The sequence below is a fragment of the Mirounga leonina genome, unplaced genomic scaffold (genome assembly GCF_011800145.1).
Source record: "Mirounga leonina isolate KUSES-001 unplaced genomic scaffold, KU_Mleo_1.0 Mir_180, whole genome shotgun sequence".
NCBI lineage: Eukaryota > Metazoa > Chordata > Mammalia > Carnivora > Phocidae > Mirounga > Mirounga leonina.
In genome coordinates, this window is record NW_023270469.1 from 6,212,729 (window position 1) to 6,240,418 (window position 27,690).

The 27,690-nt window shown below is 38.4% G+C and overlaps 2 protein-coding genes across 2 annotated transcripts in view; one reads left to right on the plus strand and one right to left on the minus strand.

Moving 5' to 3' along the window:
* CDH13 (cadherin 13) overlaps positions 1–27,690 on the minus strand; it is a 1,404,901-nt gene that overhangs the window by 1,371,717 nt on the left and 5,494 nt on the right. Inside the window, exon 2 of the mRNA XM_035024712.1 lies at positions 19,404–19,500. Coding sequence (XP_034880603.1) covers positions 19,404–19,454 — 51 coding nt within the window. The 5' untranslated portion in view covers positions 19,455–19,500. The remainder of the gene's footprint in view (positions 1–19,403; positions 19,501–27,690) is intronic.
* On the plus strand, positions 3,202–7,208 carry LOC118023839 (thymosin beta-4-like). The gene is made up of 2 exons (XM_035025303.1): positions 3,202–3,325; positions 7,090–7,208. The coding sequence occupies exons 1-2, from the start codon at positions 3,202–3,204 to the stop codon at positions 7,206–7,208; spliced, it is 243 nt and encodes an 80-aa protein (XP_034881194.1).

The following is a 27,690-nucleotide window of genomic DNA, read 5'->3' on the forward strand; positions in this document are numbered from 1 at the left end:
CCCCCCCCCCCCCCCCCGCTTGTGTTCCTTCTCTCACTCTGTCAAATAAATAAATAAAATCTTAAAAAAAAAAAAAAAAGTCCTAATGAGGGATGTCTGGGTGGCTCAGTCAGTTAAGTGTCTGCCTTTGGCTCAGGTTATGATCCCAGGGTCCTGGGATGAAGTCCCCCATTGGGCTCTTTGCTCAGTGGAGAGCCTGCTTCTCCCTCTCTCCGTCTGCCACTCCCCCTGCTTATGCATGTGTGTGCTCAATCTCTCTCTCTCTCCAACAAATAAATAAATAAAATCTTTTAAAAAAATAAAAAGCCTTAGTGAATTAATAAAGGTAGGCACTAAACATCAGTAGCTGATAAATCACACACACACACACACACACACAATATCCAGATTATGGATTTTCAAGGAAAAATAAACCTGATTCTAATGAAGCCTCAAAATTAACAGGAAAAACAGTAGACAGAGGACCATATTAAGCCATACCACAGGGATGCAATCAGTAAAATTCAGGCTGTGGGAAACATTATAAGATAGACAACCCAGTATCTTTGACAACAATAACAGAAAAAAATAGCAAGTAAAAACAAAAAGACAGAAAAAGAGGAAGAAAATATACACCAAAAGAGACTTAAGGGACATACACAAATCTGATTTGGATTCTGACTCAAACAATTGTGAGAAAACACTTGTGGAGTCTCTAGTTTCCACTCAGGGATAAAAAGCTGCATAGAACATAATTTTCACACTTACAACAGCAACTACCAAAAAAAAAAAGCCAGACAAACTACAAATTCATGACATTTTTTCAAACCCATTGGAAAATGAGGTCTCAGGGCAACCAACTGGTCCAAAACACAAGAAGAGGGAGATACCTGTAAGGAGAGAAGAAATGTGGCCATTCATTTATCTGACGTAAATGCCACTGGATGGAAAACCTGTGAGAGAGTTCAGTGAGAATAGTTAATATAATATTAGCAAATCAAATCAAACATTATGCAAAAAGAATAGTACCTCACAACCAAGGAGGGTTTATCCCAGAAATACTGATTTGAAAATCAATCAACATAAATCACAATGGTAACAGAAAAAAATAAAGAAGGAAAAACATCATGCTTAATGGCAAAAAACTGAATGCTTTCCCATTGAGATCAAGCAAGGGATGTCCTCTCTCACCACTCCTATTCAACACCAACTGGATGCATCATACTGGGCACATTCCAGGCAACACAATAAAACAACAAAAGAAAATCAAAGGCTTACAAATTGGAGAAGAAGAAAGAAAATGGTCTCCATTCATATTATGACATGATTGTCTATGTAGAAAATCACAAAATATACACCAAAAATACCTCCTAGAACTAGTATTTGTGTTGGGCACCTTTGCATGATACAAAGTCAATTCTGCATACTGGCAATGACAAATGAGAATTCAAAGTTTTTTTAAACACCATTTATAATAGCCCTCCAAAAATGAAATTTAGTTTCATATATGTCATTCATGCTATATGTAGAATAGAATATATGCAAGATCCGTACAGTGAAAACTACAAAACACTAAAGAAAAAAAAAAAAAAAAGGAAGATCCAAATAATCACATTCATAGATGGAAGACACAGTATTATTAAATTGCCAGTTCTTCCCAATATGATCTATAGATTTAACAGAAAATCACTGGTATACAGTAACCCTCTATACTGCTTTTGAAATTCTTCTGTATGTCTAAAATTATCTCAAAATAAAAGCCTTTAAAATTTGTAATTAAGGAATTACTATTAATTTGCTTTTAGATGAGATGAAGGTATTGGGGTTATGTTTTAAAAATCCCCACCTCTTAAAGACATAGATTTAAATTTTAAATAACTGGAAACTCTAAATGGCAGCCACCATAGAATTACATGTTTTAGACAAGAATCATGGATGCTAAAATTGGTGAGTGAAAGTATTATGAGAAACAAGATATTTGTATTGTCTCAAATATCTCCCCACAAGATACTTATTAAATATAAGGAGAATGATAGTAACTTTACAGTGAAGTAACCTGGCAAACATTATCTTAAGCAAGTACCTCCTGATATGATGCACAGAGAAGGATATGGTACCATTACTGAGTACTCATGCCAAAAATGCATAACCTGAATCTTAATCACACAAAGGCATTACATAAATCCATACTGAGGGAGAATCTACAAAATGACTGGCTTATACTCTTTAAAAATGTGGAAATCATGAAACAGAGAGACCGACTGAATTATTGCTCCAGATGACAGGAGACAAATGATATGGGATCCAAATGCAACATCTGATCCTGGGTCAGATCCTGGATCTGAAAAAAATATTCTCTTTGCTGTGAAGGACATTAATGGGGCAAATGGCAACATTTAAGTAAGCTCTTAGATTGGCTAATAGTGTTGTGTCATTTTTAATTTCTTGATTTTGATCACTGTACGATGGTTATGTTTTTCAAGACTCACACAATGAAGTATTTGGGGAAAAGGGAGACACCATATCTTTAATTTACTCTCAAACAGTTCAAAAAAAAAATATATATATATATATATATAATATATAAACACACAGAGAGTGAAATATTAGAGAATACTTATTATATTTATGTAGTATATGTTTTATTTATGTATTTATGTAGAAAGAGAAAATGATAAAGCGAGTATGTTACAATGTTATCATTTAGGTAACTTATGTAAAGGGTAAGAATTTTTTGCACTGGGTGCCTGGGTGGCTCAGTTGGTTAAGCGACTGCCTTCGGCTCAGGTCATGATCCTGGAGTCCCTGGATCGAGTCCCGCATCGGGCTCCCTGCTTGGCGGGGAGCCTGCTTCTCCCTCTGACCCTCCCTCCTCTCATGTGCTCTCTCTCATTCTCTCTCTCTCAAATAAATAAATAAAATCTTAAAAAAATATATTTAAGAATTTTTTGCACTATTTTTGCAACTTTTCTAAAAGTCCCAAAATATTATCCCAAAATAAAAGGTTTTAAAAATTATCAAGAGATAATAATAACATCTTGAGTCCATGGCCTCCCCTATTTCCAATAGCTTCAGTCTATCCCAGAAGCAAACTGACTCTATGTCTCTCATCCATTAGACCATCTCAGCCACCTGACTTAAAACAACACAAACAGACTCGGCAGCCACTGAACAGACCAGACTTCGCTAGCTCAGGCGCCTCGCTCCACTTCCTCTGCATCCATGTCTGAAAAACCCAATATGGCTAAGATTGAGAAATTTGATAAATCAAGACTGAAGAAGACAGAAATGGAAGACAAAAATCCACTGCCTTCAAAAGAAATGATTGAACAGGAGAAGCAAGCAGGTAATTGTAATGAGGCACGCACCACCACTATGCACTGTGCATTCCACAAGCATTGCCTTATTTTACTTCTTTTAGCTGTTTAACTTTATAAGATGCAAAGAGGTTGGACCAAGTTTAAATGACGGCGCTGCCCCTTTTCACATCAAAGAACTACTGACAACGAGGGCTGCTCCCGCCTACCCCATCTGCTGGCCTGGCTGGCAGGGAAGGAAAAGAAATTGAATTTTGGTGAAGGAAGAAGCAAGGTAGGACAACAGTGAAATCTAGAGTAAAAAAAAAGCTGGCCCAAGGTGCCCTGCAGGCTATAAAATGCAGGTTTAATCAGAGTGCCACTTTTTTGTTAAAATGATTTTAATTACTGGAATGCACAATGTTTTTCAAATGCAAATAAAAAGTTTTAAAAACCAAAAATTAAAAAAAAAAAAAAAAAAAACAACCCACAAACTTACTATCTTACAGATCTACAGGTCAGAAATCCAAAATAACTTTTTGTGGGCTACAATCAAGGTGCCAACAAAGCTGGAAACCTCTTTTTTGGAGGCTCTAGGGGAGAATCTGCTTCCTTCCCTTTTCCAGCTTCTAGAGGCTGCCCGCATTCCTTGGTTCATAGCCCCTACCTCCATCTTCAAAACCAGCAGCATAGCATCTTCAGAGCTTTCTCTGACTTCCTCTTCTGCCTTCCTCTACTTTAAAGAACCCTTATGCTTTAAAATGAGACCCACCAGGATAATCCAGAAAACCTCTGTATCTTAAACTCAGCTGATTAACAACCTTAATTTCATCTGCAAACTAAATTCTTCCCTGCCATGTCATGAAATATATTCACAGGTTGTAGGAATGAGGACATGGACATCTTTGAGGGGCCATTAATGTGCCTATTACAGCTACCCCCTGCCTGGAATGCCTGGAAAGAGTGCCCTAAACCCTTCTAGCTAATCAGATCCCTAAATCATAATTCCTTCAGAAACATGTCCTTAGCTAGTTGGAAATGTTATGGTGATTGCTCCAGATATAATTTCCTTAACACTCCCATCCCCAATAAACTTAACAATTTTGCTTACTCATTTTTTGTTTGTTTGCTTGCTTGTTTATTGTACAGCCTTCTTTCTTTGGCTGTTATTATCATTGTCTGACTAAGTCTATAAATTGTAAGGCTGATGCAGACAAGTAAAATAAATGTCACTGATAAGAAAACACTTCCTAATGTCTAACTTAAATTGCCTTTGCAGAAATGTAATCATTTATTCCTGTCCTCACTTTAGAAGTAACAGAAAGCAACTAGTCAATACCCACCATAAAAACCTTTTAGATTTAGAGTCCTTTTAATGCCAAACAAAAAAACCAACATGATATGCCAACCAAGTGGCCAATCTAGGATAAAGGCCAGTCAAGTTGGTTTTTGAAGTGATGGAGTGATACAGTCAAGCCCTAAGATAAACAGCCATCCATAAACATGACCTATATGATACCTCCAGCTTTTCTTCCTTAGCCAACATACCCTTACTTGGTCCTTGCTTATTTCCTGAAGTTCTCATAGTTTAGGTTGCCATCCCTTAGTTCTGATTCCTTCCTGACTCCTTTATGTAAGATGGAACTTGGACCTGAGCTTTTTTTCTTCTCCAAATGGCAAAATCTTATTCATCTTTCAAGACTCTTCTCACATGATCCCTTTCCCCACCAAGAATGATTAGCTGCTCTCTTCTCTGTGTTCCCACTGGATGTGCCAGGGATTCGTGCCTCTAACACAACAGTTAACTTGGTGGAAATCGAAGTTCTCTCTATATCACCATCGGTTTTGAACTCAAGTCTGGTTACTGGACTGTGAATTCCAAGGAGGCAGCTATTATGTGTCACATTTATTGTTTATTCAATGAGTCAGTCCTCCAAGATTTCTTCCTACTTCTTTGTTTATTCCTTCTCCTATTTTCAGATCAATTCCCCTTTACCTAGAATTCCAGCTCAGTGTTGGAATCCTTCAACACTTGGTCCTTGGTCCTCTTCTTCTCTCAGTAGGTATTCCTCTCCTAGTTAATTTTTCAGGTCCTTGCCATCCACTGTCTTCTGAAGGTCTTAAAGGAAACTCAAACACTTGTTCAGAACAAAACTCAGGAACTTTCTCCCTGAGAATGAGAACTTTTGGTCACCTCAGCACCCATTTTCCCCTTCCTACAGCAGCAACATCCAGATTTCCTTCAAGGACTTCACCTCTCCCACTCTTGGCCAATCTAGTCTCCATGATAATGACCCCATCCACAACCAGGGGTAAGCAGCAATTAACCTAAACCAATCCACATATCCCATCCCCCTGAGCAGGGTATCTATTGGCCTGTGGGCATATAATCCAATCAGAGCAAATGAGTCACTATGATGCCTTAGCTGGGTTCCTGGAGACAAAAGCCCTCTTCCTATACCTGGTGGTCTGAGAATGTGGTCATTTTGCTTCCCTAAGCAGCCAAAGGTACCCAAGAGAAGTAGAGCTGAGAGACTGATCCTTATCACATTGTTTGGCCCCTAAACAAGTCATGCCTAAAGCCAGTTTAGCCTTTTTTTTTTTTTTCTCATTTCTGTTAGTCAACTAATTCCCCTTTTGTTTAAGCCAGTTCATATTCATGAAGAACCTTAACTGAGACTCCTTCCCCCACACCTGACCTTCCAGAGTCCCCCAACTCAGTGAACAGCATCATCATCCATTCAGCTAAGAAAGTCAGACACCTAGGAGTCATTTCAAATATTTCCTTGTCCCTCACTTGCCGTAGCCAATCTGTCACCAAGTCCTGTCAATTAGAACGCTAAATATATTTCAAATCTACTTCTCTTCATCCTTATTGCTCCAGCTATGTTTGCCTAGACTACTACAGCCCATGAACTGCTCTATCCTCACCTACCCTTGCCTTCCTCCAATCCATTTTCCACACTGCAGTCAAAATGATCTCTTTGAAGTGCAAAAGTGCTAATTCACCACCCTATTTAAAACACTCATTTTCCATTGATTTTAAGACAAAGACAAAATTTCAAGCTCCTTAACATGGTATCTCATATCTGGCTTCCCCACAAGCAGCAGAATACAAAAGCTTGCTTGCACTGTTTCATTTAGGAAGTGACCCCAAGGAATAGGAGTCATGGATTGGGGAAAATGAGTGAAACAGGGAGGGAGGAAATGAATGAGCAAGTTGACCATCACTGTGAGCAACTGTATTAATCCAGTGGGAACTTCTGAGGGACCGTGGGGAATGCATTTCAGAACTGTCCGCCAGAGACAAAGGGGAGAAGCATTCACCAGTCAACTTTCATCCACCAATAATTGGGAGTTGCCTATGGATACTAACTCCCTGGCACTTGTGAGCTGCTCACATGTGACTGCCAGTGGTCTCCTATAAGTGCCCCAGGCCTGGGGACCAGAGAAGCCCCAGGCACACTTAGAATGAGGTCAGCACAAATTTGGTGGGAGCTGATGGCACTGTCCATCATAGCCTTGGCTGAAATCAGACTGAGGCTGTGAGATAATATAGTACAGGTCTGATACCATGTACAGTCTGGCCTCTACCTGCCTTTCCAGCTTCCTCTTGACCTCTTATTTCATTCCAACCATGCTAGTCTTATGGCTCCTGGACTGCACATGTTCCCACCCACCACAGGGCCTTTGAACATGTTGTTTCCTCTGCCTGAAATGCTCTTTCCTTCCTATTTGTCTAGTTCCCTCTATTATTCATCAGAACTCAACTCAAGCATCACTTTCCCTAATAAGCTTTCCCTGACTGTTAAAGCCACCATAACGGGCACTCTCAGCATCATGTGCTTCTCCTTTGAGGCACATATGAAAGTTGCAGTTGTCTACTTGTGTGATCATTTCAGACTGACTCCACCTGGACTACTTGCAACATAAGGAAAACTACAGAATCCCCAGCATTAGCATGGTCTTTGGCACATGTCAGGCAATCAATAAAACATACTTGAAAGGATAAACAAATTTATCTTTTTATTCCCACTAATATCTTCAACAAATAAGTGCTCAAATGTTTTTAACACAGTTAAATAATTAATGGAGCTAACACTTTAAGAAGAAGTGTTACTTTCTGATGGAATTTAATTAACTTTCACCAAACTGCATTCTATCCTTTAAAACTGCTATAGTGAGACTCTTCTGTGGGAAGCCAGACATTGTTTTTTTAAGACAGACTTTTTTTTAAGTGTGTGATACCTGTAAAGAGCAAATTCCCCCAGAAAGAACAGTTGAGAAAGAGAGAAAAGAGAAATCATCAATGTAGATAAGAAAGCTTCTTTGTGGACCAAAGACAGGGATGCTGTCTAAAACAAATGGGTATAGGTTACTGACCACAAGAAGAATAAAATTCATTGGTATGTGAAAACAAACTCCCCAGAATCACTCCGAGCTCTCCCTTTCATGATTATTAAGTGCCTGCCTGGCTGCGGTGCAGTGGAAGAGGCAGGGAGGTTTGGTAGCTAGGCAACGGCCTGGAAACTCAAAGGGTAGGAGCTGTGATGCTGGCTCCTCCATAAAAGTGATAAGTGGCCTTGGGTAAACTCCCCTGCCTTGTTTTCTTCATCTGAAAAACAGCATCACCAGTCTGTCTTTCTGCTTCGAAGGAAGAAAAACAGAGTGAAGAGAACACTGCAATTGTAGGAAAGTGAGCTTGGCCTGGGGAGTGAAGAACTCATCAGGGGACCAACTTTTCAACTTAAATCACCACTTTATGACTAATGGGTTGAGCCTGAATAATCCGTGCCTCAGTTTATCCATCTGGGATGATTTATAGATAATGGCCAAGTCCTGAATTAAGATACAAATTAAAATGTGGGTCTTTGGGGCACCTGAGTAGCTCAGCTGCTTAGCGTCTGCCTTCGGCTCAGGTCATGATCCCAGGGTCCTGGGATCAAGCCCCACATCGGGTTCCTTGCTCAGCAGGGAAGCCTGCTTCTCCCTCTCCCACTCCTCCTGCTTGTGTTCCCTCTCTCGCTGTCTCTCTCTCTCTGTCAAAAAATAAATAAAAATGTTTAAAATGTGGGTCTTTATTTCTGTAAGATCTCTCCCCCAAAGAGTCCTCAGACTTTCTCAGCTACCCCTAAACTAAGCACCTCAAAAGCAAATGTCATAGCTACATGATTCACTACACAAGCTCTAGCACCTAGCCCAATGTCTGGTTCATAGTTAGTACTCAAGTGTTTACTGAATGGGCTCGTTGATTATTTAAATAATACCAGCCACCACAGGGGCCCCTGGGTGGCTCAGTTGTTAAGCATCTGCCTTCAGCTCAGGTCATGATCCCAGGGTCCTGGGATCGAGCCCCGCATCGGGTTCCCTGCTGCGCAGGAAGCCTGCTTCTCCCTCTCCCACTCCCCCTGCTTGTGTTCCCTCTCTCGCTGTGTCTCTCTCTGTCAAATGAATAAATAAAATCTTTAAATAAATAAATAAATAATACCAGCTCTTTAAATGGGGATAAAAGAGTTTATAACCTTAAGTGAAGCATTACTAGTCTTGAAGGAAAAAAAAGTCCACTGAACAATTTTAAAGGAAATGGCCTAAAGATAAGTCCATGCCAGGCCATGAATAGCCATGAAAGAGATTACATTTTGACTAATTCTTTTTCATTATTTTTACTATTATTTAGAACAGTCCCAAATAATATAGTTATAGCCCAACAGCATTCCTCTCTCCAAATATAACTGTCATTCCTGTAGAGTAAGTTTTAAAAATGTTTATATATTATCAAAATTAAGTTTCAAAATGAGCTACAGTATCTGGAAAAAGAGGATAATAATATTTCACAGAAACTAATTGGAAACTTGTTTTGAAATAAAGTAGTTATTATTTCCATCATGGAGAGATGAAAGTATAGAGATTTCCTTTTATCTCGCCCAGCCTAGTCTTACATTATTTATTCAAGCTAAAATTAAAACCTGGCCAAATCCTACTGAAGCATTGCATATCAGTTAGAGATTATTCTTCTAGAAATGAACTTTTGTTCACAAATTTCATTATGCAGTTACAAATGACTATTATTAAAATGTAACATATAAAACTAAATTGTCTTTTTTTTCCCCTAGCTATGCACAAGGTCCACTTTCCTATGCAGTATTATTCTTTTCTTCTGGACTTGGTAGCATGCTGTCCCTCTGCCCATTGCCTCAGCATACAGAACATCTCACGATACCCATTCCACTCACCTGGAGCCCCCCTTAATGTCATTTTTTATTGCTCCATCCCTTACACCCCAAGGAACAGATACCAAGGGACATTCTCTCCTGATGACCTTGCTAAGGCCCATTTTCATTTTTTCTTCAGACTCAAACTTCAGGCAAAGTGATTACATACAAAAAAAGTACCTGGGGTGTGGTGTCAACCCATTTGTGGTGTCTGAATGCCTAATTTTTTCTTGCCCATCCCCCCAGGCCCTGTCACATCCTACTCATTTTGTTTGGAATGTTCTTCCTTGATTGCCTAACTCTGATTTGTCCTTCAGGCCTCAGCTTAGATGGAACTTTCTCCATAAAGATTTCCCTGACCTATCTCCCAGCTCCCAGGTCAGGTACGGCCTCTGTGTTCCCATGGCATCCTGCACCACAGAGCACTTGCAACTTTTTCTTTTTAATTGGCTCTACTTCCCCCTGGGTTGTAAACCCCATGTGAGCAAGAATAGGTCATATTGGCTCACTATTCATTCACCAGTGCCCAGTACTATGATAGGCATATAGCAGTTGATCAATAAGTATTTCACCAATTTTGGATTTAGATTCTACTCTGGTATTTGGCCCCTAGGAAAACCAATCTTCCATCTGAATCCCAAAGAATCTTCACTATCTATAAGCTTTCCTGGCATTAACTTTGTGGTTCATCAGGGTTCTCCTTGGTTCCTCACCTTGGGAACTCTAATTTCTCCTGTGCTCATTTCCTTCTACTCCTGGAAGGTTTTGCCTAGCACATCCAGGGTCTTCTCTTCTGGTCAATCTGTTTCAGTCATACTCATTAGTTTTTTGTTTTGGGGTTTGTTTTTTTTTTTGAGAGAGAGAGACAGATAGCGAGAGAGAGCATGAGCAGCAGGGAGAGGGAGAAGCGGGCTCCCTGACAAGCAGGGAGCCCGATGTGGGGCTCAATCCCAGGGTCCCAGGATCATGACCTCAGCCAAACACAGACGCCCAACCAACTGAGCCACCCAGGTGCCCCATACTCATTAGTTTTAAACCTGGTCGAACTTTTCCAGTTCTCAGCATCCATATCCCATCTCCTGTACATCCAGGCCACATTTTACTTTCTTTCTACCTCTAGTTGACTCCTTAGCTCTCTCTAGCTCAGCAAGAATAAAATTTGGTATGTATTTGTTAAGGGAGGTGGGGGGGCACTAAAAATGTATCTAGGCACTGCATGGATTGTCGTACAAGACAACTATTTTAAGAAAATTCTAATCTAAGTTTCTGTGCATCTACATTACCTGTGCTCTTGGTCTTCCTCAAACTTTCCCTTTGCCCCAGGACAGTGACACTCTGCTACTTCCTTTCTAAATAATAGGAGGCCCACCCTAATCCTGAGAGTCATTTTCCAATCAATTCAATCTAGCTTTTCCCTCTGCCTCGTTGCTGCCAATAGCTGATTTTCTTCATCATAGGTTTCTAGATTTGTTTATTTGTTTGACCGTGAATAAAGATAGAAATAAGGGCAGATTTTCCCAGGAGGAAGTCAATCTGGTCATTTTTGTACAGTCTGCCTAAAGACTCTCTTGGTTCATATCTTGGTTACATGTAAAGAGAAAAGCTAATTAATATTGCTTATCTTTATTCTTCTTGTTTTCCTTGTTTGACGTATGAGAGAATCAATAAATAATATCCCTCTCACCCCTTCTGAAGTTAAAAATCTATTGAGAAACAAGACACAGGAGATGAATAGAAATCAAAACATCAGCTTTATTATTATTATTACTGATAAAACTAATTAGAGAATTTGCCTTGAGGTCTGGGCACAAAAAGACTTGCTAACACTGTTCCTCAATTGGGCAGATTTATCCACCAATCACAGTCATCCCTACACTACTGTAGGACCTTCCCCACCCTGCTTCTGTAAGTTTCCAACACATATCAGTATCCTGGAGAAAGGAGAGCTCCAAGATTTAAGTATGTTTAGTTCTTCTCCAGTCAGAGAAGGCCAAGAATGTAATGGCTGTTATGCCAAAGGAAATCCATTATGAAAACATAAAGGCAGGGGGATGAAGAATCCTTCTGTGTAGCAACCAAATTCTATCAAAGATTCCAATGGTCCTAATATGGCCCAAAGATCTGATAGGCTCAAGGTTCCCTTGGTGATTGCAAATTTGCCTTTCCATACTGCTATGAAACAATATTTTATGATTCCCATGATTTATTATGGATTTGTTTGGCGTCATCTGGGATGTTTTCCTTTATCGTTCAAACTAGGAAATGGGTGCACAGGTTACTTGGCATCTCTTGGATTCTAAGAAGAAAGTCCTTTTTTATTTCAAACCAGACTCAAATAAGAGTCTTTATAAAAATGTGTCCATTCACTTTGCTACCACCATGAACACACTAAATGTAATTTAGTCATTCTTTGTTGATTCATGGTCTTTGAGAGTCTCACATCCTTGTTGTTTATACCAAGTCTCACTGTTTACACTAGATACCCAGAGATACAAGATATGAAAAATTGGATTGAATGTGCCCTAACCAAAGGACAAACTGTGGCTCACCAGGAAACTCTCTGATGAGGTCAGAATTTTTAAAATATAGTTGAAAGACGATAGAAATACATTAAAAATGATGATGGTGGTGGTGGCGATAAGTACATACTATATGCCAGACACTATTCTAAGACCTTTGTGTTTATTAAATTGTTTACTCTCAGGGCGCTGGGGTGGCTCCGTTGGTTAAGTATCTGACTCTTGATTTCGGTTCAGGTCATGATCTCAGGATAGTGAGACTGAGTCCCACTTCAGGCTCTGCACTCAGCACAGAGTCTGCTTGTCCCTCTCCTCCCCACCCCCACCCCTGCTTACACCGCTCTCTCTCTCAAATAAATAAATAAAATCTTTAAAAAAAAAAGAAAGAAAAGAAATTTAAATTGTTAACTCTCAAATTCTACAAGGTAAGCATTATCTCCATTTTACAGAGAAACAACTCATATGCGGACAGGTAAACTGATCTGCCCATGGTCTTACTGCTAGAGTTAGTGGAACAGCCAAGATTTGCCCCTGGTTGTATGGTTCCAGAGCCTTTGCTAATAACTGCCTTCTAAAACAAGATAAAATGTGCATAGGAATATTGAAGTGAAAGAACATAATAGGCACTGTTGTGAAATATGCTTATGAGAAATATGGTTAAGCCTTTCATCCACAAACTCAGAAACACACTCACCCCTAATCAGCTACAATCAAAGTAAAAAAGATGAACCTAAAAAACATACTTCACTGCTTGGGGCAGATGATACAACATTAACAAACAACAAAGAGAAAGTCATATATCACAACTTCTATTGTATTTCCATCTTCTGTATCAAGGAGAATGATCTTTAGACTCAGGAGGGCTGAATAAATGTATTTTAAAAGACACTGAAGTATGAGATAAGTAAGGTGAGAGCAGGAGACCAGCTCGCTGTTTTAAATGAGTTCAAGTCTCTAGGCCTAAACAAATTACATCCCAGAGTATGGAGAGACTTTGCAGATATAATCTAAGAGTCCCTGTCAGTAATCTTTAAGGAATCAGGGAGAATAGAAAAGGTACTGAGGCCATGGAGCTAGAAAAATAGTATTCCAGTTTCTCAGCATGGGGGGGAAACATGTATCCCATGATCTACAGATGTGCAAGCTTGGTTTTGAAACATGATAATACTCTAAAATGATGAGACAGATGATTTTTGAGTCCTCAGAAAAGGACATGGTAATCACTAAGAACCAGGACAGATTCATTGGGGGAAACATAAAGATCCTACATGCCTCTTTTTCACAGGTCTAAGGACAGGTGAGAGTGGGGTGCCATGCCCACAGGTAGGGATGTGAGCGCAACCTGGCTGACGTTCCTATCACCCTGTGCATCACCAGGGTTGATGCAGAGGATTGGGCTGGCTGATGGGTTCCCTTTGCTTTACACTCCATGAAGGCACACATTTATTCAGAGAGAAACACCAGAGGGAGAAAGGCCTTCATAAGGACAAGGAGATACAAATTCTGTGCCTCCCTGAACCCCAGTGTTTATAGAATCATTGTCCACAATAGCCAACTACAGAAAGCGCCCAGATGTCCATCAACAGATGAATGGATAAAGAAGATGTGATAAATATACAATGGAATACTTCTCAGCCATCAAAAAAATGAAATCTTGCCATTTGCAATGACATGGATGGAACTAGAAAGTATTATGCTAAGCAAAATAAGTCAATCAGAGAAAGACAATTATATGATTTCACTCATATGTGGAATTTAAGAAACAAAATAGAGGAGCATAGGGGAAGGGAGGGAAAAATGAAACAAGACGAAATCAGAGAGGGAGACAAACCATAAGAGACACAAACTGGAGGTTACTGGAGGGGGTTGGAGGATGGGGTAACTGGCTGATGGGCATTAAGGAGGGCACATGATGGAATGAGCACTGGGTATTTTTTTTTTTAAGTTTTATTTATTTATTTGAGATAGCACGAGTGACAAATGGGGTGGGGAGAAGGGGCAGAGGGAGAGGGAGAAGCAGACCCTCCACTCAGCAGGGAGCCTGGGCTCGGTTCCAGGACCCTGGGATCATGACCTGAGCCGAAAGCAGATGCTTAACTGACTGAGCCACCCAGGTGCCCATGAGCACTGGGTGTTATATAAGACTAACAAATCACTGAACTCTACCTCTGAAACTAACAATACACTGTTAAATAATTGAATTTAAATTTTTTTTAAAAAAAAAAGAACACAAAAAACAAATTCCGTGCCTCCCCAAAGCCCCGAACAAGCTCACATCCATCTGTGGTTCATATTAATTGGGGCAAGCATATTTAGAAAGTCTCTTAATTTTCTTGGTACCTGATAGGTATGAGTATTTTTAAGGAAATAAATGCCTCGTTGACCATTCATACCAAAAATGCTTAAATTTATGAATCAATACCCTTCTGACTAGAACCTTTCCCTTCATGCATAGCTCACTTCCTCCCTCCATCAGGACTCTCCTCAGTGTCGCTTCCTTAGGGAGATTTTCGCCAACCTACCTGATATAAGATAGTATTTGCCCCCTATCATACCCTGAGTATCTTGTTTTATCTTTCCACATAGTTCTTGCCATTATCTGATATCATACTATATACTCTAGCTCTTACCACTATCTAATATTATATATACCATGATACGTGTGTGTATGTGTCTGTCTCTGTATGTATATCTTGCAAAGCCAACAAATTCTATGTGAATAATGTCCCTACATTGTGTGGTAGCCTTGTCCTTTTGAATGTCAGCTCCATGAGGGTGTGGTGAAGCTTGGCCTGGAAGAGGACTGACTTGAGGGAAAGGGGAGGCTGGATAAAGTAGCCCTCCACATAACTGAAGAACCATCACAACAAAATAAAAGGACATTTTCTGTTGCCCCTGATGAGTGAAGCTATAGGAAACAGGTTTGGCTACAGATACAAAGCTTACTCATAATTAGATGCCTTCTGAGCTGTGAGCTCCCAGTCTACCAGGGGAGATATTCAAGCAGAGGCTACAAAACAACCTGGCCCAGATACTTTAGTATCTACCCAAAGGGATGAGAAACTAGGTTGATCTGTGGATTGTTTTTCAGTCCAACCTCATTCTACACATAGTGACCTTATTTTCTGAACCCCAAACCAAGATCTGTGGTCCTATAAAAAGACTTCTGTGTTGCTTCTGGTTTTGAAAGACCATCTAACAGATATAGTGCATCATCCGGGACTATTTAGCCACCAAAATATTGAGTTTCGAGGGGATGTCAGTGATTGAAATAATGAGAAAATATTTGAAATTGGCACTTTCCTTAGAAAGGGAGGACATAAAATCACTCTAGGACAGGCATTTTTTTCTCTTTGAGTACTCCTGTTTTAACTAAATAGGCAGAAACTCTTGGTTGGAGTTCACTCATTTTTTTTTTTCTAGCACAGTTAAGTTTTTATTTTTTTAAAGATTCTTAATTTTCTTAAGTAATCTCTACATCCAGCATGGGGCTCAAACTCACAACCCCAAGATCAAGAGTTGCATGCTCTACCGACTAAGCCAGGAAGCCCCCCCAACCCAGTTTTCTTGAACCATGGTGTCTTCCTCCAAAAGCTGAGTACCAAAATGTAACTACCTATTTTAGTTCATTCAGATTTAGAAAATCAAGAAGTCCTTGGAAAAGCTTCTGGGAGCACATTAAAATTCTACGCCGTCCTAGAGAAGCTATGCAACCCTTCCCTCATAATGTCACTTCTATCTCTGTACGGAAAACTGCAGTCTATGCAGCTTATCAAGGTCCCAAATTATCCTAGTTCCTCCAGCCTACACCACAGTGCCTCCCCATCAACTCCCCATTTTAGGATTCTTGCACCAAGAGGTGGGTGAGGCAAGAGACTCCCTCCCTCCCCCCACTTTTGCTCCCCTTGGCCAAATCTGGACTCTCCTTTATCCACAGGAATCAGTCAGACTGACTGAGATGTAATTTCAGAGTGAGCATTGGGCTGGTATCAGCTGTTCCCTATTAGACACAATGTTCTTTTCAATAGACTACTTTGTTTCACACTGACAGTCATTTTTCACCCTGCATGGCAGAATTTCAAAGCCAAGAATCCTGTATTACACAGTAAACAAACAAAATTAGACTCAAAATTGCCTTTTTTGATTTTGATATATTAATCAACTCTTCAGGAAAGCTTCTAAACATTTTCAATTACATAAAAAACAGGCTGGCAACATTTTCCAACTTCAAAAAAATCAGGCTTAGTTAAAGGTTTGTTTTCCATTCCACTGATACTCTGTATTACATATTTGCAACTGTTTCTGTTTTAGGACAGATTGATTAATAGCATCAGTTCTAAAAAAAATCCCACCATGTCCACAGGGGGGAAAAAAGTATTTCTATCTGTGATCTTCATTAACCAAGGCAGATCTATCTATTTTGGTGTGTTTTCTTCTTGCTTCAGCTGCAGCCTTGGGTCCCTGAGTATCTCCGAAACTATGGGCCCCATGGTTGCCATTAAATGCTAATTGTGGGTCAGGGGGGTACTCTGGAGATACAAAGCAAGTAATGAATCAAATAAGCCAAGGGAAAAGAGAAATCTTAACACCCCAGAGACCCAGCCTCCCTCCTGTACTTAACATCTTACTTGACTAGACAGGAAAACTAACAATGAAAAGATGCTGAAAAACAAAACAAGTAAGATATGGTCAAAGGGGATGTATACCAAAAAAAGCATATACTGGACAATTATGTGCTTAACAGATTTGACAATGACAGTAGCTAAAATATTTAATTACATCTACTGTTACTTTCTTTAAGAAGTAGAAATCATAGGAAGAATGCTACTAACTAAAATGTTTACACATCCTTCCCTAAATGTATTCTTTAAGAGCTTAAATGGTGACTATAGTTAATACTGTATTGCATATTTGAAACTGCTAAAAGAGTAAATTTTAAAAGTTCCCATAACCAAAAACAAAACAAAACCAAAAAACTGTAACTACGAATGGTGATGGATGTTAACTAGTCTTATTGTGGTGATCATTTTGCAATATATATAAATATCAAATCATTATGCTATATGCCTAAAACTAATATAATGTTTGTCTGTAATACTACTATAAAAAAAACTTCATTAAAATAGGAAAGAAAAGAGCTTAAGACAACTCCTGCTGTTAATGGCTAAAGTTTTTTATAACCCTTAAAGCACTATCTTATCTATTAGTTAAAACTGGCAAGTTATCAGGATTTACTTAATCCCTGCAATTTGCAGTGGGTGTCACCCATAAGAATATAAAAGAATCGGAATACAGAAAATCTGTTCATGCAAAGAGCTTACAATATATGGTAGAAACTGGACAAAAAATGCTTGCAAAACATGTTAAGAATACCTGACATGTGAAAACAAATGGGATCTATTATATAATTAGATAAGGCTGTGTGTATTTACTACATGAGAATATCACCTCCCTTATTAAAATGAAATGGAAGCTTTCAGCACTTGAAGGAGCTGCTCCTGAAGGACAGGAGGGCTGACCAAGTGACCACAGCTCTGCCTTGTGATTTTTCATACACACACACACACACACACACACAATTTTCTTGGTACTCCTTACTACAAATGAGACAGACTAAAATTTTCAAAAAGACTTTATTATTTCACTCTTTACAAGATGCACCAAAGCAATCAAGCTTATAGATTCTGGCACAATAGTTACGTAACCCTCTTGGCCCCCACAAATATTCATTCTTATTCACCAAAGTTGCTAGGGATTCAACACTAATCTGAGGCTGTGGGCCTCATGCATGCCATTAAAGACAGAATTTGTAGGTCTTGTCCTAGGATTCCCCAAAATTGGGGATGTCTCCCATCTCAACATAAACTGTACTTTAATTCTTTATATTGTGATGGGGAGGAAATTTCAGGATGCCAGAAGATAAAGACTCATAAAAGAATATTAAGCACTTCTTATCTCCTATCAAATGCAATGCCAAACAATATTTCATTATAACTCATTGTACTTCCAGCACTCTGCCTAAAGGTGAGAATCTTTATCATCCAAAGCTAGCATTGCTCAGTTAGGGAGTGGAGTGTGGAAAGGAGTTTCACCCCCTACTGGTGAGTTTCTGCAGGAATGAATTAGAGAAAGGTTTCCCAGCAAGTAGACAGAATTCTGAAAAAGGTTTTACTTGTTTATGGGCAGAAATCAGAAACACATAGTAACATCGAGTTACATCTTTGTTCTGCCTTATATGGGACAGGAAAGAACAAGTTTCTTCCCAATCTCTCTCCATAGACATACCTACCAAAAAGTGCTGGCAGGCAGGTATTCTAAATTAATAGGCTTTACACGGGTATTTTTAAAGCTTTCTGTAGCTATTTCTTATTTTCCTCCTCACTGTAAATGTACTGCAGCCTGTGTGTCAGAAAAGGGTATAGGACTTTGTTCTTTGGTTAAGAACAATGATCACAGTCTATTAGTTAACCAGCGATGCCAAAGGCTCAGGCCCCACCTGGCGACTTTCCTAAGAGTCTCTCTGAACAGACCCATCTGTTCAGTTCATTCACAATTTGCTTTGTCTAGAATGAAATACCTGACTGCATAGTGTCACCCTTGATTGAGACCCCATCCTCTACTTTCATGGTTTGGTCCCCTAATGGGTCCGATGACAAATCTCCTCATGAAACCATGACATTCAAAGAAGAGTTACTCACAAAGTAAAGGGAGATACTATTATGTCAGTAACTGTACATGGTAACGGCATTTCAAGAGATGGTAGCAAAAATGGAGCAACTTATTAAGGAGAGAAATTAATTGAGGAGGATTTTCTAAAGATGGTAAGACTTCCCTATAGGCTTGATCATTATCCAAACGCATTCATTTTATAAGGTGCCTATAAACTGTAACCCTGGTGATTTATATGAATTAACATCCATGTCTAGTAATCACTCAGAAGAAAAATTAAATATATCTGAAATATATGTCAAGTTAATTTTTTGTTTAATTTATCACAACACAAATCCCAATTCACGTATGTTCAGTCTTCTAAAGTTCAGCTGCTATTACATGATTCTGTGCTCATGACTTTAAAAAAAGGAGGAAAGTTAATTTTTAAGCCATCTAAATTAAGCATTTTTATTAGGAAAACAATATGTCAGCTCAAAGGAGATGGCTATGCTAAGGTAACGAAAGGTCTACATCATTCCTTGCGCTGACTGAGGTGATTCCCCATTCAGTGCTGTGTCCCAGAATGAGGGTAACCAAAGAACTTAAAAGAGGAAAAAGAAACTGCAACAAAAATGGAACCCTGTGAGATTAATAATTATATCATTTAATATTTATATGATTGTACCTAAAACACTAACTCGAGGTATAAAGAAATGTCACGGGTTAAGAGAAGTCGAAATACTTACAGTTATCAAGAGAGTGGTTATTGGCAAGTGAAACCACATGAAAAGCCCCATGCCTGGTCCTACTGAGCAATTTTCAGATTTCGGCTCATTTTGGCAACTACAGGCAAAGAATACAAAGAGACCAGAATTATAATTAGATGATTTTACATTGCATCAATTAGCATGTTTCTATTGAAAAAAGAAAGCTGAGTAAAATTGGCTTAAATAATGTCTTTTATTATATTAGAAAATAAGAGGTCCAGAGGTAGAGTAGCTTCAGGGTGAGTTCACCTGGTAATTCACAGATATCAAGAAGGACCCAGGTCCTTTCCGTCTGTCTACTCTGCAAATATAAGCATGTTGGCTTCTCCCCTGAGGCTAGCACCTCCTCAAGGTGCTCAGATTGGCTTCTGCAATTCCAGGCAACACATAAAGATGACAAAAATCAGAGACAGAAGTGTTTCCTTATACACATAAGTTTTACACGGAAGCACCATCCTCCTCAAAAACTCTGTTTTCATTGGCCAAAATTATGTCACATACTCATGTCTAGATCAGTCACTGGAAGGATAATAATTAGAATTAGAATGTTTGTTTGGACTATTCAAGATTCACTTCCCCTCAAGGCTAAGGGAAACCCCAACTTCCCTTAAAGCATGTGGCCACCCAATATTTGAGAAAAATCAGGGTTCTACGAGCAAGAAACATGGCTAGTGAGAATGACAGGGGAGCAGGAAGCCCAGAGTGTCTGCCACATATATCTAATAAGAATAGAAATAGAGCTCACAACTCACTGCACACATCTCAATGCACAGAAGTGACAGTAATGGTCTAACTGGTAGACAGTATCATGCATATAAGATTAGCCACTGTTGATATAACAGTATGTCTCCACAGAGAGCTGCAAAGGCATGAATCTCTCTTTAAAAGGCACTCAGTGATTATAATCAAAGAACAAATCATTGCTAAATCCATATCATCTACATGAACCCAGAACAGATATTTCCTCTTTTATTGAAAAATCAAGGGTTTCCTTTACTGGAAATTTCAGTTCCAATGAGTTTCCAGGAACTGTTTCACATTCCAGATATGCATTTGTAATACATTTGTATTGGTTAGTTGGGCTCAATGTATCTAACGTGCCACTAAAGTGGCCAATTGTTTATGCAAATTAGGAATCATAGCTGTATTAAAAAGTAATTTATTACATAATGTGCTACCTGAATATACTCAGACATACATCACTTAATCTTTCATTTCAATCCAAATTCTTCATTTATTACATGTTCATCTCTCACGTGGAAAAAAATGGTCAAGATGAAATTTGTTAAATATGTATTCTTTTCTGAAATATTTAATCAACTGAAATATTTAATGAGAAATAACACTATTACAATATTTTACTATCTTTAAAGGATATCAGGAGAAACAATGTGGTGCAACTATAAAGCGATCAACTGAGAGGTAGGAGACAGGAGTTCTAATTCTAATAGCATTTATTCAGTACTCATTATATACCACACACTGTGCCAAGTGTTTAATTCATTTCATTTATTTAATCCTCATAATAGCCTTATAAACTATGTATTATGATCATCCTGTTTTCAGATGTGGAAACGGAGGCACAGAGAGGTGATATAAATTGCACAAGACCATACAACTCATAAGTGGCCGGAGCAGGATTCAAACCCAGACCCTGGGATGTCAGAGCCAAAGCACTTAAATGTAATGCACCACAACCTCTCTAGTCCTGGAATTGCCACTAATTGCCTGACCTTGTCAGAGCCACTTTCCTAATGAGTTAAACAGAAAGTTGGGTAGAAAATTTCCAAACCTAACACTTAAAATGTCAAGAAAGCCTTGACCTTACAGTCATCCTCCTCTGCCAAATAATTTATATTAAAGTTATACTTATTATACATGACCAAACACTCATATCTGGACACTCTACTAACAACTGCAAGATGATCCAGAGGAAGAAATAACTAAAAAGCCAACAATGGTATATAAGTCACAGGAAAAATACAACTCCTTGGAGGAATAAGGTTGCAGTTTATTAGACTAAATTCATGAATTGCCCCAGACACTGGTGTGAGACCTACTTAGAAGGCAGGCTACAGAGCAGGGTTTCCTACAATATGACTTGTAAATTAACTAAAGATCTCCCAAAGTATGCTACAATATTTTCGGACATTAGGCAGTAGAAAATTCTTCCCCCTTCAGAGCAAAAAGTCTCACCTCTGTCTAAGCCTCCTAAATGAGTTAGAATTGAATTATTTTAAACCATCTCACCAAACATAATTATGAGTATTTATGAAATTTCTCAAATATCCTCTTTGGGGAATCTAGACACACAGACACAGAGTATAGCTATACATTTGCAAAAGAATAAATATTAAAATTATATCTCTAAACAGTGTGAACTATCCAGTAAAGTGACCTATCATTCAGCTTGTCTGAAGGGCAGAATTTTAAATCTAAGTGATTAAAATTTGGAATCTTATTTTAATAATACAAGCAGGATTGGACAGTACCTTTCTGTGGTCAGTGAAGTTCCTACTTGCTACACTTTTTCACTGTGTGTAAAGAGGGACATCAAATGGTCTAAGTTCTGGAAGACTCTGTCTTGTCAGTGGCATTTTCTCAACCTAGTCTGTGGAGCTCCTATGATCCTTGTTGGGATGGTAGAGCAAAGGCATGCAAAGGATAGAAAACTTCAAACTACTCATCTTCTTAAATAATCACTTGAATAATTTCAGCAGAATTTTGTAAGGATCAAATTTCTTTGGGTTAAAGACTTTTCTTTGGGGCACACAGTAATATCTCAATTATCTCCAATAGATAAGGGATATAATAATGTGAATACAAAAAGAATTTATGTATCATAGTGTTTGTATGTGGAGGTATATTGTTTTATAGACAAATTTGCTTTCCTATTGCATTCTTTTTATGTTAAATGATAAGTTTGTTATTCCAAACAAACAAACAAAAAATGACTAAAAACAAGCCCAAAGCATTGTTGGTGCTAAGGTCAAGTTGTGAAAAATAAATTTGCTACTACAGTATGTAAGAACTAATCCATAACTTTTTAAAAAGGATAGTTACAGCTTGTTGACATCTATCATTTGGAATATATTGCAAATAAAAGTGCTGGGCACTTCTATTCTTACACACTTATAATCTCTTTGTCCTATGTTTATGGAATAGATAAATTAAGAAGAGCTTTATGACATTTTTCCACCAAGAAAGAAAGGTTAGGCAGCTGGAGAACTGCACAGAAAGCCACTCATGACAAGAACCATCTGCCTATTATTGAAATGTTTCTTGAATCAGGAAAGCATGAAATTCTTTTTGGATCCTTTCTCCCCTTAGTCCTTCAGGCCAGTCAGATTCTATGAATGAAGGGGAGAAATGAGAGGAATTATCCTTGTCTTGCCTGAGCCATTGAGTTTAGAGTAAAATGGAGTAGTTGAGGCTGATATAGAAATTTAAAAACAAAAGAGTCAAACCAGTACAAACTGAAATAACAAAATTCATTCTGTAATAGTGAGAACTTCAAAACCAAGGGAAGTGGAAGTTCACTGAAGTGATTAAAGAGTGGGCAAAGAGTCCCAGGACCTCAGTTCCAAGCCTGTTCAGCCTCTTCCAAACTTCTGGCAGGTTATTCAACTGCTCTACACTGTGTTTCTTTATCTGAGAAATGGGAATACTCACCTCAAAGGGTTAATGGTGAGACCATAAGTAATCAGATTAGAAGCACCTGGCAGAAGTGCCTGGCACATAGCCAGGCACACATGCATGCTAACCACCACTCTTACTAACCCAGGAGTAAGATTATTCAACTGAGAGACAATATCTGGACAGGACATCCTGACCTGATGAGAGAATGTCTCTCATTTTACATGTTGACATAATTTATTTTTAAATTCTTCCTTTCATAAATTTTTTTGAAAATTTAGTTCCAAAAGTAATATGCATTATTTTAAATAAAAACTACTAAAGAATAGGTTAGAAGTGAAAGTCCTTTTCCCATCCCCAATACCAACCCTGATTATTCTTACTTTAAAAAGTAACAACAGTTCTGGGCTTGAGGTATGTTTCTAATCCTTTTACATGTTTAAACAAAAATATAGTTATTTATAAGTTTTAAAATACAAATTAAGCCTGTTATAAAAATTATTCTATGACTTGCTCTTTCACTTGACAACATATCCTGGATATCTTTCAGGATATGTTAATATGTTTAGATTTATACTGTTGACATAAATTTAATATTAAATTTTAAGAAAACAAATAAGATAAATGATGAAAATCAGAATAAAGTATTCTTACATCATTGTTTAACTTATAAGTGTGATGATGGCATTGTGATTATGTTGTGGTTTTTTTTTTTTTTTTTTTTACGTTCTTACCATTTAGAGATACCTACTGAAATCTTTTTTTTTTTTTTAAGGTTTTATTTATTTATTTGAGACAGAGAGAATGAGAGAGAGAGAGCACATGAGAGGGGGGAAGGTCAGAGGGAGAAGCAGGCTCCCCGCCGAGCAGGGAGCCCGATGCGGGACTCGATCCAGGGACTCCAGGATCATGACCTGAGCCGAAGGCAGTCGCTCAACCAACTGAGCCACCCAGGCGCCCCCCTACTGAAATCTTTACAGATAAAATATATGATGCCTAGGATTTGCTTCACAATAATTGGAAGAGGGATGGAGAGAAGGAAATTTGGGGGACATAAATAAAACAAGATTAGCCAAGAGTTGATAATAAAGCTGGTTGTTGAGTGTATGAATGTTAGACTCCTATTCTCTGTACTTTTGAGTATTTTGAAGTTTTCCATAATAAAAAAATTTTAATTATTTTCTATCCTTAAAATTGACCTACTAAATGCCAAAGAGCTATATTTTCAATTTATAGCAATTAATTTTTTAAAGATTTTATTCATTTATCCCAGAGAGAGAGACAGAGAGCAGGGAGGAGCAAAGGGAGAGACAGGTAGACTCCACACTGAGCTCAGAGCCCAATGTGGGGCTCGATCTGAGGACCTTGAGATCATGACCTGAGCCGAAACCAAGAGTCAGTTGCTTAACTGACTGAGCCTCCCAGGTGCCCCAATTTCTTTTTCTTTTTTTTTTTTTTTAAGATTTATTCATTTATCTTAGAGAAAGAATGAGAGCGAGAGAGAGAGCATGGTGGGGAGGGGCAGAGGGAGGGAGGGACAGAATCTTAAGCAGACTCCCCTCTGAGCTCAGAGCCCCAAGCCGGGCTTGATCTCATACCCTGAAACCATGACCCCAGCCGAAATCTAGAGTCAGAGGCTTAACTGACTGAGCCATCCAGGTGCCCCATAGCAATTAATTTCTGATTAGATTAATCAACAAAATTAATCATTCCTAATGCCTATCCCCTAAGCAGCACAAATGAAAGCAACTTAGCTTCCTTGTAGTTTGAATGTTACTATAAAAATCCAAATACAATAACCAACCCAGAGAAGCAATGTTCACTAATGTTATGGGAGGTATTTATCAACAAGTGTAAATTATAAACTATTATAATTATTGCTTTTTAGAGTTAATGAGGAAGTGTTTTCCTTTTTCTGTTACATTGGAATTATTGCAGCTGGATGAAAAAAGGAAAACATTTCTCTAGTCTATGTAGAATCAAGAAATCAAGAAGATAATGTGTGCTCTGTTCACCCAGACAGAAGGACACATTCGATCCGGAACGCACTCACCAAAATTCTGCCCTGCTGAAGCCAAGAGAAAGCCTTTATTTTGCCAGAGGAGCAGAATAATGTTATGAGTTTTTAGTTTCTGTTTTGCTCTACACAAACATCAATAGTTCCAAGAAGGCAACCAAGCCCTTACTACCTAGTAGGGCACAGAGCAGAAGTTGGCGTGTTTTCTACAGCTCTTCCTGACTTTTGTTAAAGCCTACGCTGACTAAAGAGGTATATCTATTTGGCCTGGAGGAAGATGGGATAGCCAGAGTTCTAGGACAAAAAAAGGAAGAGTTAAAGTTTTCTCGGTATTGGAAAGAGGTCAGGATTCAGAAGGCCCAGTGAGACCCAGAATCTGGAAAGGAAAGGAAGGATCTGTGAGGTGCACTCAAAGAGGTTGATACTTGACCCCTAGTCCTTTCAAAGATTTTTGAACACCAAGTATGGACTATAAACTGTGGAGGAGCAGAATCTAAAAGGACCAAGCTGGCTGAACAATGGCCATCTCCATATTATCCAGTGAGACCTAATGATCAGTGACCAGAGGAATTTTTATCTATGCTTCAGCAGCATTTAAGACCCTGAAACTTTGCACAATATTTGGGCCAGGAGAGCACTAATAAATAGTTAATTCCTGCCAGCCCAGAAGTATGAGATCTTAGATTCGGGTTTAAGTGAACTTTAAAGAGGTGCAATAATTTTTATAGATTTAGGTTTGTGTTTGCTAATTCATACAGTCTACTCCATTTAAAAAGCAACCATGCCAATAAAAGTGCTAGAAAACCAACCTGCATTCATGCTGTAATTACCATCCTTCACATCTACACAGCTTTGTACATTTGGTAAGGTATTTTCACATATTGTCTCATTTGATCCTCTCAGAGTTAAGAGGGTTTGGTGGCTCTTGAGCTGTTGAGAGTAGATGTGCAGGAGCAAAATGGCTTAATCCAAGAGAAGATTTTCTTCCAGACATGGTCACTGGTCACTAGATATTTTCTTAGCTTTGTTGTATTCTCTTGCTCTCTGTCTCACACACATTCTTGTCAGACAAAAGAGGAAAATTTTATTCAGCATTTCATTTAAAAACATCTGTGCAAAGTTGTCATTTGTAAGGTCAAATTCACAGAACCCAATGCCAAAGATGAATTCACTTCTTAAGGGGTTGCAATTTAGGCTGCCACCCAATGGTGGAAGTAGATCATGGTCAAACCTCATGAAATGGAGAAAAACAAAACAAAGAAACAACTGCAGGCATATCCAATAAAGGAAAGAGATTATAACAGTTTGTAATGCCTTACCATCAAAGACACTTATCTTTCTTAAAAAAATTCAAAAGATATAAAGTTTATTTAAAGAGAGTTGTTTGGGGGTTTTTTTGGTTTTTTTCCTAGCGCAAATTCCCAACAGCCTCCTTTTCAACTACTGGCTTTGACTTCTATAACCTGATCTCTCCTTTTTTGAGTAAAAAGAACTTGCCATGGGTAAAAAAGAAAACTAGTGCCTACAGTTCTCTGCTTTAAGACCTTTCTTTTGTTCCTCCTTATAAGTAGTAAACACACAATTTCCCCTTGGGGAAAATAAACATCCATCTTAGCTGTGGCTTGACTTCCACAATCATACATGTTCCCCTAATACTTTATTTCCACATTCTTTTTCTTTCTGAAGACTTCCTCCATCCTTCAAAAAGGTCTTTCAGGTTTGGACATGGTGGCTTCATTTGTATAAATTGGTCATATTTTTAAATTATTTCCTTTTCATAATCCCCATGGCAACTGGCTTCTTTGGAAACTTCCACAAAAGTCTGAAGATGTATCTTTTAACTGAACAGAATATTTTTAATAGAATTAGTACAGGAAAATAACCTGGTTTCATTGCCACATCCTTGGCCTTTCATTATTTTTTGTTTTGTTTTGTTTAGTAAAATGAAAAAAAATTTTTTAATGTCAATTCAGCTAGATAGAATTGGTTAGGCATTCTGGGGCTTACATGTTATTAAAGAGTGTGAATAATTTTAAAGATGCTGTCTCACCCATTTTGAAGAGCAGTTTTCACTTATCCACTCAATAAGTATCTGCTTGAAGCTATGAAAGATTCAGGTAACTATAAAACTCAGAACTGTCCTCCTGCACCTGCCGTCATGTTAGGTAACAATAAAAGGTAGTGTATAACTAAACATTGAAACTATAAAACAGCCCTATCATCATTTGAAATGAAAAAGGAAATGATCATTTTCAGTTGATGTTAAGAGGAAGGCGAAATCTGAATTGGGTTCTGAGTGATGGGCAGGATTTGAAAAGCTGAAAGACATTATTCCAGGCATCGTTCCAGAAATAGAAGGCAGTACAAATATTTGCATGCGGGGGGTGGTAAATGTGGAATGTTTGGAGGCACACTGTCTAGATCGGTTTAGCTAGAGGACACTAAATTGAGGTATACAAGACAGGGAGGGCTAAGAAATAAGGCCAGATGAGAGGTATAGGAAGCCTAGACCATCAGCCTGGATTTTATCTCATAATAGGATTAACTAGTTTAAAAAAGAAATTAATCTAGAAGAAATGAGTAAGAGTAATCTAAAAGAATTTTTGAGATGAC